We start from the raw sequence: 14,024 nt of genomic DNA on the forward strand, positions 1-14,024 counted from the left end.
GATTTAATGCTGCCGAAATTTCCCTACTCATTTATACTCTTTTTATCTCTTGGCTGTTAGCATTTGTTTCTTCTCTACATGGAGTTAGGGTAGTTCAGAAGCAGTTGCAGAGACACACAGTGAAGGTGGGAGAGATGATGCATAACTTCAACTCTGATCCCTTTTACCTTACAAGGTCATAATAACTATAAATCTCTTGCTTTTTTTCACCGTTGAATTAATTATTTTATTGCATGTTTTGAGTAGAGTAAATGTGAATGCAGAAGTCATGAATTTGATTGGAATGGAAATGAGTCTGCTGGAAATGGAATCCAACACGTAGATTCCGCTGACATAACAAGTTGTACACTTATTGCACCTTTCTCTCATAAATAAATTTCAGAAATGGTACACTTTTGTTGATATTTGGATTCAATAAATATGTTACTGTGTTGTAGTATTCTCGATGCACAATGGAATCAAAGCCAGCAATGATTCTGGTAGCTTGCAATTCGGTGGAGTAAGTTTTAATGAAATCTTTTGAAAAGACTAATTAATTCATCTATGAAATTTGTTTGGTGCTTGGTTTGTCAGAGTTTAGGGCAGTTTGAGAAGTGGGATGATCCCATGGTAGCAGATCACTTCCAACACAAACACACTTCAACTCACAATGAGGTATAAAAATCAGGGTTTTATCTTCTTTTTATCCCCTCATATTCTTTTGTTGATCTACTAAAGATTATGTCGAAAGTAGTTTAGGTTTTACATGGTCATTGATTTTGTTAAATCAAGATGTTGGTTTGTTTTATTCTGGAAATAGTACAATTTCGGTATTAGTTATCGTTATAATAATACCTTAAAATCAAAGGTTTTTCAATTATTTGGTTGTCTTTGATTAACGATTTATAGTTTGGTTTCATCTTTGTTAGTTAGCTGGAGTAAGATTGAATGCTGGGGATTCTAGTGGTCATTCCAATGGGAGATTTCTTAACCAAAAGGTTACTTATTAGTCTACTCTCATTTCATTTTTACTATAATGAAGATTTCTAGTTATTCATTTCATCTTTTTTCAGAAACTCGTGAAACTAGCTCAGAATCGGGAAGCAGCGAGGAAAAGTCGAATGAGAAAAAAAGTACTTCCTCTATCCTATGGTACTTAATTTAAGAAAGTTAGATTTAATGGGTTAAGTCTATAACTGGGTAGGAAATAAAACAAAGCAAGTGAAATTAGAGGTTTTATTTTTACACATAAGGTCATTCATATTGGATGCCCTCCCGCCATATCATTATTTCCCTCTTTTTCTGCACTAGAATTGCAGAACACAAGTTTTGACATCCTCTCCCCGCACCTCTCATATTAATTTGCACTATTATTTCACTTTAAAACTGAAATATAAGACAACATATAACATGAAATTACTTCATTAAAATATTTAAAAAATAAAAAATATTTAAAAATTAGTAAATTTTAAAAATATATTTATGCATTGAATTTTCATTAATTAAGAAATTCCACCAATTTTTATTAATTAAGGTAATTAAAAAATTAAAGAATTAATTAAGGCAACCGTTAATAAAAAATTAAAAGAATTAATTGCAAAAATACATAATTAATGGGTAATTACATATATGCATAATCAATTAAAATAGAAAAGCATAACCAATTGAAATGGAACCACCATTTCTTCCCCCAACTTCTCCTTATTCTTCCAATGCAGCTCACCCCCACGCCCCGTCACGGCTTGCCGGCCCACAACGGGCGTTGGCCGATGCAGCGACTCCACCCACGCCCGTCGCTACGCCCTAGCTGATTCTTCATGCTGTCGTCGCCCAATTATCGTCCGCCCACAATGGAGGGGGACACCTGCCACCCCAGGCATAGCGGCCCCCTTCCATGTCTCCGGTGTCTAGCGAAAATGACTCAAGTAACTTGAGACAATCCAAAGTACAATACAACTCAAATAACTTGAGAACGATGGAGTAACTTTTTATGTATAAATAGTAAACTCACATGAATCATTTGTGATTTTTGAAAGATTAGCCGCTTGTAAAATACCCACTAGTATTCTGGTCAAGAAATGTACTAGTACCTCATTCTATGAAAAATAATCATGTTTTATCTGTACCAAAATTAATCTCTATCTATTCCCCTGCCTCACTTTAAGTAGAACATTTATTTTTCGGTACGAGATTTTATGTAGTTTTGTTGTGTGACATGAGTAATAAGAAAATAGAGTAAGAGAGAGGGAAAAAGTAGAGAAAATGATATTTCTATTTTTACAAATGTGTCATTTAGAGAAAAACATCCCAAAAAAAACATGTCGCTTAGAATGAGACGGATGGAGTATTTATGAAAAAAAAATTCCTAAATGGAATGTATCTCAGTTTTCACTAGCGGTACTTTAATAATTTTCTCTCTATTTTATTTTACTAATTTTGCATTAAAACTGTGACAGTCTACCGTCAAAACTATTTTTGATGCACATAGAGTATGAATTTTAATCCTTCTAGAATTCGACATCAGTCCTAACTATGTTTGATCCTCTAAACTGTAATGTAAAATTTGAATGTTTTCACTGAAAAAATCTCGATGATAGTGTTCTAGTATAACACATAGTACTGCTTTTGAGTTTTGATTACGGAAAGTAGCCAGAAAAAATATTGTGAAAATTTAATCCTTAGTACTCCTACTATGCAGTATTATAGATGTATGGCCAAAAGCTTTCCAATAATACTTTGAATTTTATATTTGAACGGTTGCTAAAGATATTTCTAGTAATGTCAAATTAAAATAAAAATGAATGATTATTTATTTAATTTTTTGTGTGAAAATAATAGAATTGAATTAAAAACCAAAATTTAGGTCCAGTTTTTTTTGATCTAATTGATTTTGGACAGGCATACGTTGAAGAGCTAGAGATGAGCCAGAAAAGACTCTTACAACTGGATCAGGCACTCGAAACAGCACGTCACCAGGTATGTCTCTGTTGTACTATTATTTAGAAATTTCATACAAATATTAAAAGAATTGGATTGTGAAAATGCAGGCTGGCAAGCAGAGGCATTCGATAGGTGAGTGAAGATTACTACAAGTTTGATGTTTAGATGTGCTAGTTTGGAGTCATGAGTGGACGATTTGCAGGGCGCGATGATGCGTTCGACAGGGATCACGCGCGCTGGCTAGGCGAACACGAGAGGCTCATGGATGAGCTGAGATCATCCTTGATCTCCTGTGAAGGCAACGACACCACTCTGCATCTCCTGGTTGATGCGGTCATCTCTCACTACGGTGACCTTCACGGGATCAAGAGCGCTGGCGCTGGATCCGACATGTTTCATATCCTCTCTGGCCTCTGGACAACTCCCGCGGAGAGGTTACTGATGTGGCTGGGCGGATTCCGCTCCTCGGACTTGCTCAAGGTGTCGTTTCATCGTTTTTGAGCTAACATATGTGTGAACCTGATTAATAACTGTTACAAAATATAATGCGGAAAATAAAAGATTATTGCGGAAAGTAAAAAACGGGGAGAACTTTAAAGACTACATTGTGAATGACTTGAATTCTATTCTCTCCATGGTTACACAACTATATATAGACTCTAATTCTAGCTAAACATGGAAAATATATTCTAATTATACTAATATCCTTTTTATTTGATTTTCCATAATCTTTATTGATTTCCTTCTTTATTCTTGCCATATCTTCATCCCTTGCCTTCTTGTTCTCCAATTAATTAATTTCCTTATTCCAACACTCCCCCTCAAGTTGAGTGTCGACTTTTTCGGCACTTAACTTGCACGATCTTTAGTTTGATATATAGTTTATATTCGTATTTAAGAGTTCTTTAATTTCCATTGACAGTTTATGCTCGTATCATAGAGCTTCTTCAATTCATCATTGATTGTTTAGGCTCGTATCAAAGAGTTATTGAAAGTTTAGACTCGTTTCAATGAGTTCTTCCATTTTCTGTTGACGGTTTTAACTCGTGTCAAGGAGCTCTTCAATTTTCTGTTGACAGTTTTAACTCGTGTCAAGGAGCTCTTCAATTTTTTGTTGGCTGTTTTAACTCGTGTCAAGGAGCTTGTCTAAACAGTTTTTACTCATATTTAGGAGCTATCTTAGATAGTTTTTGCTCGTATCTAGGAGCCATCTTAGATAGTTTTAACTCATATCAAGGAGTCATCTTAGATAGTTTTAGCTCGTATCTAGGAGCCAATTCTAACAGTTTTGACTCTTGTCGAGGAGCTAATTCTGACAGTTTTGACTCTTGTCGAGGAGCTAGTTCTGACAGTTTTGACTCATGTCGAGGAGCTAAATCAGACAGTTTTGACTCTATTTGCAGTCCAAAGCTTAATTTTGGCTTTTTTTTTTCGGATAACATGTCCTCCGGCAGCCAAGGTGATTGCCATCAATTGTGCATCCCCGTCACTGGGTCTTCCACCTGCCATTTCTGGGTTTTTCTTCTTAACTCAATTGGGAGTCCCTCCTTCTCCGATCATTCTATTGGATTTCTTCTCGTCATTCTTCATGGCAACTCCCAAGCCTCTATGTCAATCATAGATAGCGCATCATGTCAATCATAGATAGCGCATCATGTCTGCTTTCTCGGTGGCCTTTGTAGCCTTGCTACTGGCTCCACTATCAACAGCACTTCTCAGCCTTTCTTCTCGTCCATAATCAGGCTTTACATTCTCGCCAGTCATTGGACTTGCATTACTAGCGAGCATACCATCACATCCTCTTTTGGCAACAGGTTCTCGACGTCTTCCCGACGACATCCCATTCCTACCAGCTCTTCATAGCGGCTGTGTGGCGACGCTATCTCTCTCCCCCTCGCCGCGCAGACGTTGGCTGCTCCGCCTTTGTCCTCGGAAATTCTCTCCTTGATTCGGAGATTGAATCGTTTGGCAAGTGGCTGATATCTCCCCCTCGGCCAAACGCTTCATCCATTTTAAAGTAATTTCTCTATCTTGGCTGCCCTAGGCAGTAGCTTCTTCTCTCTCGACGGGGCCAGCCATCTTCTCCATATCCGGCACGACTACCTTTGCAGCAGTGATCGATTATCATACGGTTGTGTCTGGAATTCAGCTCTTTTCCAGCAGTATTCTCTCCACTAGTGGTTCTGCTTGGAAGACGAGTCATTCGGTTGATCAATATCTCGCCCTCTCAGCCGGATAACTCGTCATCTTTTCCTTTGGTCTGATAGTCATTCTTCGGTTGTGGCCTTCTCTCCCCCTAGGCCGGATAATTTATCAACTTCTTTGTCTCCTTTTCCGGAGGCACTGCTGCAGGAAATGGAGACCTTCTCTCAGGCCATTCCGGCAATATCAAATCGGTCTTCTTTGGCCTTCACGTCCATCATCGATTTGGAAAGGAGTTGTTCGGTCGCATTCTTCCTCTCCCCCTCGGCCGGACAAACCGTGAATTCAGATTTTATCTACGGATCTAGGGCGCGCTGCCACCTCCAAATCAGTGAGTAATCGCTTAACTCCATGGAGCCTTTGCTCCGTTCCTCCGTGATTGGCTTCTTGCGCCGATCAACGCTTCTCTATCAGCCATTGCGGCCTTACTACTGGCTCCACCTCCTTCGCCACAATGCTTCCTTTCTCTCCTCCTCTGTTGGTTGTGGTTCTCGGCCTTGCCGCGCACCGTGGCAGCCAATTCCCTCAATTGGGCCTCATCCATGAAGTTGAGGCGATCGTCCCACGTCGGAAACATGCCCTCCACATTATTCTTCCGCAGCTTCTCGAGCTCCTCCTCGGCTTGCCTCTGCCGCTGGTCGAAGAAATTCGACAGCAAGTACTCCATTACTCCGCCACTGGGGTCATTTTTCTTGGCCTTGTAGGCTTCGATGAGGCTGCGGACCTGGTCAGGATCCTCCTCCGGCCAGACTGAGGTGGAATTGGTGGTGGGGTCGTGGAAGATCATGCATGCGGGGACGTCGCAGAGCGTGGTGAGTTGGTGGAGTTTCTTGATTAGCCCTTTCTTTCGCTTCTTCATAGTAAGGATTCTTGATTTCTCCTCCTCAATCATCTCCATCTTCAGTTTGCCGCGACCCATCTCTTAGAATTTGATCGATTGTGAGAGAGAAGATTTTTTTGGGGGGTTTTTTTGGGTTTTTTTTTTAATATATATATATAGACAGTGTCGATCCGTATGATCGAACCTGCTCTGATACCATGTTACAAAATATAATGCGGAAAATAAAATATTATTGCGGAAAGTAAAAGACGGGGAGAACTTTAAAGATTACATTGTGAATGACTTGAATTCTATTCTCTCCATGGTTACACAACTATATATAGACTCTAATTCTAGCTAAACATGGAAAATATATTCTAATTATACTAATGTCCTTTTTATTTGATTTTCCATAATCTTTATTGATTTCCTTTTTTATTCTTGCCATATCTTCATCCCTTGCCTTCTTGTTCTCTAATTAATTAATTTCCTTATTCCAACATGAATTGGAATCAGGTGGTTGAGAAACAGATGCAGCCTCTCAGCCTGAGTGAGGAGCAGTTGGTTTGCATATTTAATCTGCACAAGTCGTGCCAGCATGCAGAGGATGCGCTCTCTCAAGGGATGGAAGCTCTGCAGCATTCGCTCACGCTCGCGCTCTCCTCGTCCTCTCTTGCTCCTCACTCTTCTGGGGACTTGGTCGACTACGCCAGCCACATGGCTACTGCAATGTCGAACGTTCACACCATTCAGAGTTTCCTTCATCAGGTAGAGTAGACACACTCTCATCAACTCTGTATTTCATTTCATCCTCTGCAAACATCACAGTCTTCACCTTTGTTTCGTCCCAGGCTGACCTTCTTAGGATGCACGCATTGCAGCAGTTGCAGCGGATACTGAGCCCGTGCCAAGCTGCACGGGCTCTCCTTGCAATCAATGACTACCAGGCGAGGCTCAGAGCTCTGAGCTCCTTGTGGCTAGCGCGCCCCAAGGAATGAATGGTCCATGTTTTGTTTGTTGTGAATGGAATCTACTCCATCCTGATTAGTAATCCATTATTCAACAAGAATCTGATTGTATTGCAAAATTATAAATTCATCTATGATTTTCGTATTATTGCACTCACGTATATATGTTTCACTATGAAAATACAGATAAATCCATACATATCCATTTTATCTATACATATACTATGCTATAGTAGAAAATGATTCATTCTCTCTACTCGCTTGTGTCCCTTTCTGTGTCCCTTTCCTCTACCATTCTTCCTTCCTGCACCATCAAAACACAACAACAAATGAGGCAAGACAAAGTCAAAGACACAGACAGTGTTTGGTAAATGAAACAAAAATAACTATAACTAATCTCACATCAGTGTAAAGAAAAAACTGAAACCACTATATAAGTGTTAAGGGTGTTTCCCTTAACAAGCACCAGCGGCGAGTTTCGCTCGGCGGTGGAGATCAATTTCCGGCGACCAATAGGCTCGGCGGACGGTGGCAGAGTTTCTGTGCGAGGGAGTCGCTCCCGTCTGGCAGATAACTCGGCGGTTGATAGAATACTCCGGCGTCCAATTAGGATCGGCGGAGGGAATCCAAAGTTAGGATTGAAAAACACACGTTATCCTTGGTGGAGAAAATATTTCATTAATTGATTGAATGAATAAAAAAAATAACAGTCTATCCTATTTATAATGCTACTGACTTAATGAACAAGAAAACAAAGATATAGAAAAAGATATGCTAAATCCCTATAATAGCTAAACTAAATAATACTCCCTCCGTCCCGCTTTAGCAGTCCCGGTTGATCAATTTCGGGTGTCCCGCTTTAGGAGTCCCGGTTGAACTCGGTGCATAAAAATTGATGTCCACTACATCAATTTATTTATTACATCATTTAAAGTGGGACCCAACCTCCACTAAATCATTTATTTATTACACACTTAAAAGCAAAAAAGTAAAAAAGTTATTTGAAAAGTGGGACCCAACCTCCACTACATCATTTATTTATTACACACTTTAATACCCCTTAAAACATGTGCCCGACTCAACCGGGACTGCTAAAGCGGGACGGAGGGAGTAATAATAGAGGTTCGTATCAACTCCCCCACGGTTAAAATCCACCTTGTCCTCAAGGTGGGAACCACGAAGCAAAAAGGAGAGTTGAAAGCAGAAGCTTCGGCGAGGCAACTCCTCCTGGATCAAACACACACCGAACAGATGAACGTCTCCCTTCTTCACTTCCATAAAAAATCAACAAAGGAGACCCAACTTTGTCGGAAAAATTCCTTGCCAAATCGAAAAGCTTGTCCATGCCTCCCAGAATGCCCAAGCATGGCATGTCATTACTCAAAGGGATCAACCTTGCATCTTTGTCGAGCGATGTTGATCGATGATTCATACTTGGAACATCATCGACATTCAAATCCACATAGACACAAGCAATTACGGGCAAATCGGTGTAAGCACCATCTCCTTTCTTGCCCCAACAATTTCCAACAACATTTTTGGATGACACTTGAACAACATTGAGTGAGGCGATTATATTCTCCACTTCACCAATAGAACCATCCTCCTCTTTATATTCTAGCAATGTCTCCTTCTTTTCACCAATCTTCTCATCATATACCCCAACGAGCACTTGCGGTGGCTCACTGTCGTTCTTGACAATAGCTTTGTTCTTGAGGAACTCTCCAGGGGACTCGTTGTTTTGAACATCAAGAGGAGCGTCATTATTGTGAACATCGTTAATGTCATGGGGAACATCATCACCGAATACTATCGTGGGAGTATTATCAGTTTTCTCTTCGGCTAAATTCTCATCTTGAATGTTCTCCTCAAACTCCCCCCCATCATCCGCATAACAGAGAATGCGTTGTTTATACACATGTCCCATCACCCATTTCTCGGGACAGTTCCAGCAGAGACCCAACCTGGACCGTTCTGACTTCTCCGCTTGGGAGACCCGTATTAGCGGCACACGTGGCTGCTCTGGAGTTTGACTGGTCACACGCGCTGGCTGACTGTACAGGTCCCGCGTTGGCTTTTCGGTGGAGTAGCGGGGCTGGTGGGAGGCGGGCTGGACTAGCGCTCTCACCTCCTCCCGAGGGCGGTCGGTCCCAGCATGTCTCCGAGCGTCGGGGCCGGTCAACGGTCGGGTAGCCGCGGTCCTCCTGTTGAGCGGGTAGCGATCAAACTCTAATTGGGTCTGATGATCTCCGCGATCAGATAGGTGGCCACCCCTCTCGACGTAGCCACCGCGGTGTCGGGGCCAAGCGTCTTGCGCGCGATCGCGGTACCCGATGGACTGGTATCTTGGCCGTGGGCGACGATCAGGTGGATCCAAGTTGGACGGAGTACTTCCACTCGGCTGCTCGGAGGGTCCCAACTGGTTACACGGCGAGGTTGGGCCGGATGGTAGGGACAGAATGGCTGTGTGGCCTGAGGGAAGTCGTATTGACGACGACGATAGCCGGCGTAGTCGTATGACATGTTGACGGACTGAGGCGTGGCTGTGGTGGATGATGATCGTCTGACTTCGACGCGGCACGCGGGAATCCTTCCCGTCAGGCGTTGCAGAAGTAGTGTTGTCCTGCGGCTAGAGCTCGGCGGACAGGCGGGACTCGACAACCAAAGCAGTTGCTGTGCGCGGAATGTTTTCCGTCGGGCAGCGGTGTAGCTTAGGTTCGAGATGGTGGGAGGGTGAGATCACGATGAAAGCACCAGTTGTTAAGGGTGTTTCCCTTAACAAGCACCGGCGGCGAGTTTCGCTCGGTGGTGGAGATCAATTTCCGGCGACCAATAGGCTCGGCGGACGGTGGCAGAGTTTCTGTGCGCGGGAGTCGCTCCCGTCGGGCAGATAACTCGACGGTTGATAGAATATTCCGGAGTCCAATTAGGATCGGCGGAGGGAATCCAAAGTTAGGATTGAAAAACACACGTTATCCTTGGTGGAGAAAATATTTCATTAATTGATTGAATGAATAAAAAAAATAGCAGTCTATCCTATTTATAATGCTACTGACCAGGCCCGGCCCTGGGGGGGTCGAGCAGTGCCCCCGCCCCGGGCCCCCAAAACGTTGGGGCCTCCAAAATCTAAATACATACATGAGTATATACATGCTACTGGGCCAGGTCCAAGCAAGAAACAAGAGCACACTGTTAAACTATTAGTTTATAGTATTATTATGGGGCCCCTCTTTTAGTTCCGCCCCGGGCCAATAAAAACTCAGGACCGGACCTGCTACTGACTTAATGAACAAGAAAACAAAGATATAGAAAAAGATATGCTAAATCCCTATAATAGCTAAACTAAATAATAATAATAGAGGTTTGTATCAATAAGTCAGATGACTCACTCCTATCACCAATTGATCTGTCTAAAACAGATCAATTGGTGATAGAAGCATACAGAGAGAGAGAGACATACTTGATCTGTCTGTTCTTCTAGACTGAACTCCTTGAGGTATGAAAACACCGGTCCCATTTCCACTTCGCCACAAGTTGACGATCCATGCAGGCGCAGCAAAACCGCAGCCCTCGTCAATCCCGGGCCAATCGTGATAGCAAACAGGCTGTGGAGCGCCAACATACGGGCCTTGTTTACGGACCATCGCATCACAAACATCATCGTCATCGTCTTCAGCTGTCAATTGCAAGACTTGCCTGCGAAGTTCGCAGTAGAAAACATCGTCATCTTCCTCCTCGAAGGGCTCCTGCATCCTGTCATAATCCATGGATGAGAAATTGCATGAAATGGAGGGTTAATATAGTCGCGGGCTGGAGAAAGGGCAGTGGACAGGTCTCCAAATGGCAAAGTAATTGAGAGATATTATTATAAACAGTATATTTATTTATTTGATCACATATGCCTATTTTTGAAGTGTAGTGCATGTTTGGGTTTCAAATTTTCTTATTGAGATTAATTGGGTGTATCAGTTTTCCTTGCATTGAATATTCTGCTAATAAAGTCGTATTTCGGTATTAAAAGCCTTAAACTGCTTTAAAACCCCTTGGAGATTTTTTTCCCCAGTTGTACATTTAATTTCTATATTACTACAATTGAGGGGAAGGAATGTAATACGATATCACATGGTATTTATTTGATGGCGCAATAAAAACAATGTTGGGTTTGGTTTATAAGGAAACCTTAAAAATATGTATAGAATAAACTGTCTAACTATAATAAAAGATTTTAAAATTTGTCGTGTCTAATCCAACATATTCGTCCTACTAAAACAATTTAGAGATCATATCTTGGAATTCTTTTTTGTTATTGTGGGTGATTTAAGTGAATAGTAGTCTTAAGCAAATCAATGAGGATTCATAAATTAAGGCACCAAAAGGCTAGTCAATTTTGTTTTGCATTTATGGTGGAATGCTTTCCCACGTTGAATTACTATTTCCACACTTTTAAGTGACAAGTACTTCACATTTTGACTGAAAGCAAGGTAAGCAAATGATACTGTTGTTGGGATGGAAACTCATCTCAAATCGATGAATATATAAAGCTGGAAACGATGTATCTTCAACTCCATTAATAAGAGACTTATGGGAAATGAATATATATATATATATATATATATAGGGTTGTGATCAATGTCGAACCAATTTTAAAGACCGAACTAGAGACAAAATCTGGGCCATTAGATCTAGTTTTTTTGATGAGATGTGCTGCTGTGTGAATTTTTCGGTCTTCATTACAAGCCCATTTTACTTCATTGTATAGATTTATTACTTCATTTAGTACGTAATACCTTGAAACTACAACATGTTTTTACTTTCTTCCAGTAGGTTTTGAAATGATTCAACATATGTTTCATTTGAATTCATTGACCTGAGTTTTTACTTTATTTACATTAAAAAATGCAATTTATTCAAGTGCGTTTATTACTTCATTCAGAAACGTTATTACTTCATTGGATAAGGTTTTTACTTCATTCCAGTAGGACTTCACATATTTCATTCCAATAATTTATTGCATCATTCAATGTGTTTATTACATCATATCAGCGTTGTGGCGGTGGTGATAGATATTGTAGAGAGAAAGAACGACACGCGACGGCAAAATCGCATTTACGTACTGGAATGAAGTAATAATCCTACTGGAATAAAGTAAAAACCTACTGGAATGAAGTAAAAACCTACTGGAATGAATTTAAATCTTTGTAACATGTTTGTATGACTTATTTACCTTCGGATGAATTAAAATAGGCTTGTGATGAAGGTGAAAATAAAATATAAATTTGTGCCTCTCATCCATAAAAAACTAGATCAAAAAACTCTAATTTGGTATGGTTCGGTGGTTCGGTCTTTAAGAGTGGATTTGTGAATAATGGGACTCTATATATATATATATATATATATATATATATATATATATATATAGGGATGTATTCATTTCCTTTTCCTATATTTCCTCCTTTTTCCTTCTTAATATCAGCCATTAGATTAGAGAAATGGATGGTCAAGATCAACATTGGGTAATTAATCCCGTGTTGCATTATTTGTCCTATTTTGTGCATTATGAGGGTATAATAGTAATCTAATAATGGCTGGAAACCGCTACGAATAATGCACCACATGGTCACGAGTAATGCATATAATTGCCTATATAATGCACAATATGTGAACTGCAATGCATACGAACAAGATGTGCTGTGTTATGATGTTTGACACACGTTTCTTGTTTCCGCTAAGGGTTTAATAAGCTTAGGGGCTAGGGTATAGTACGTAGACATGTATGTAATCTTCACATGGTAACGAGTAATTGATATAATTGACTATATAATGCACAATTTGTGAACTGCAATGCATACGAACAAGATGTGCTGTGTTATGATGTTTGACACACGTTTCTTGTTTCCCCTAAGGGTTTAATAAGCTTAGGGGCTAGGGTATAGTACGTACGCATTAATAACAAATTATAAAACGATACGAATAATTCACCAAATTGTCACGAGTAATGGGTGTTATTAACTATATAATGCACAATATGTTAACTGCAATGCATACGAATAAGATGTACCATGTTATGATGTTTGACACACGTTTCTTGTTTCCCCTAAGGGTTTAATAAGCTTAGGGGCTAGGGTATAGTACGTAGACATTACTAACAAATTGTTGTTATTGGAATATACGTATGTGCATTATTTGGTTTAGGTAGTGCATTATGTAGTTGTTAATTGTCATTATCTCAGTATATTATGCATTATTAGAGGTATTGTGTATATGGGTTAATCAACGGATTGAAGATTACATACGTGCATTTAGTAATGTCTACGTACTATACCCTAGCCCCTAAGCTTATTAAACCCTTAGGGGAAACAAGAAACGTGTGTCAAACATCATAACATGGTACATCTTATTCGTATGCATTGCAGTTCACATATTGTGCATTATATAGTTAATAACATCCATTACTCGTGACAATTTGGTGAATTATTCGTATCGTTTTATAATTTGTTATTAATGAGTACGTACTATACCCTAGCCCCTAAGCTTATTAAACCCTTAGGGGAAACAAGAAACGTGTGTCAAACATAATAACACAACACATCTTGTTCGTATGCATTGCAGTTCACAAATTGTGCATTATATAGTCAATTATATGCATTACTCGTTACCATGTGAAGATTACATACATGTCTACGTACTATACCCTAGCCCCTAAGCTTATTAAACCCTTAGGGGAAACAAGAAACATGTGTCAAACATCATAACACAACACATCTTGTTCGTATGCATTGCAGTTCACATATTGTGCATTATATAGGCAATTATATGCATTACTCGTGACCATGTGGTGCATTATTCGTAGCGGTTTCCAGCCATTATTAGATTACTATTGTACCCTCATAATGCACAAAATAGGACAATAATGCAACACGGGATTAATTACCCAATGTTGATCTGGACCGTCCATTTCTCTAATCTAATGGCTGATATTAAGAAGGAAAAAGGAGGAAATATAGGAAAAGGAAATGAATACATCCCTATATATATATATATATATAGGTGTGATCAAATACAAACTCTCTATAATACAAACTATACAAACTGATGTCAACGGAGTGTACAAATTC

General features: G+C 40.0%; 2 protein-coding genes across 2 annotated transcripts; one reads left to right on the forward strand and one right to left on the reverse strand.

Annotated features, from left to right (window-relative positions):
- LOC121758399 (transcription factor TGA2-like) lies at positions 1–7,066 on the forward strand. Its single transcript, XM_042153804.1, has 11 exons — positions 1–175; positions 264–340; positions 438–499; positions 574–654; positions 909–977; positions 1,053–1,112; positions 2,878–2,955; positions 3,027–3,051; positions 3,122–3,399; positions 6,458–6,709; positions 6,793–7,066. Exons 1-11 carry the CDS (start codon positions 135–137, stop codon positions 6,937–6,939), a joined length of 1,170 nt encoding a protein of 389 aa, XP_042009738.1. The 5' UTR covers positions 1–134; the 3' UTR covers positions 6,940–7,066.
- A 25-nt stretch (positions 7,067–7,091) lies between these two features.
- LOC121758401 lies at positions 7,092–10,846 on the reverse strand. Its single transcript, XM_042153805.1, has 2 exons — positions 10,370–10,846; positions 7,092–7,213 (listed from the first exon to the last, which is right to left on the reverse strand). Exons 1-2 carry the CDS (start codon positions 10,674–10,676, stop codon positions 7,137–7,139), a joined length of 384 nt encoding a protein of 127 aa, XP_042009739.1. The 5' UTR covers positions 10,677–10,846; the 3' UTR covers positions 7,092–7,136.
- Positions 10,847–14,024: the final 3,178 nt, after the last annotated feature.

The sequence above is a fragment of the Salvia splendens genome, chromosome 12, assembly GCF_004379255.2.
Source record: "Salvia splendens isolate huo1 chromosome 12, SspV2, whole genome shotgun sequence".
NCBI classification, from domain to species: Eukaryota; Viridiplantae; Streptophyta; class Magnoliopsida; order Lamiales; family Lamiaceae; genus Salvia; species Salvia splendens.

Excerpts from the sequence above, each read along its gene's own strand:
- LOC121758399 (XM_042153804.1), top strand. The coding sequence starts at position 135 with ATGATGCATAACTTCAACTCTGATCCCTTTTACCTTACAAG. Across the intron at positions 1,113-2,877 it reads AAAGTCGAATGAGAAAAAAA|GCATACGTTGAAGAGCTAGA; the intron begins GTACTTCCTCTA and ends GATTTTGGACAG. Across the intron at positions 3,052-3,121 it reads CAAGCAGAGGCATTCGATAG|GGCGCGATGATGCGTTCGAC; the intron begins GTGAGTGAAGAT and ends GACGATTTGCAG.
- LOC121758401 (XM_042153805.1), bottom strand. The coding sequence starts at position 10,676 with ATGGATTATGACAGGATGCAGGAGCCCTTCGAGGAGGAAGATGACGAT. Across the intron at positions 7,214-10,369 it reads TAGAAGAACAGACAGATCAA|GAAGGAAGAATGGTAGAGGA; the intron begins GTATGTCTCTCT and ends TTGATGGTGCAG.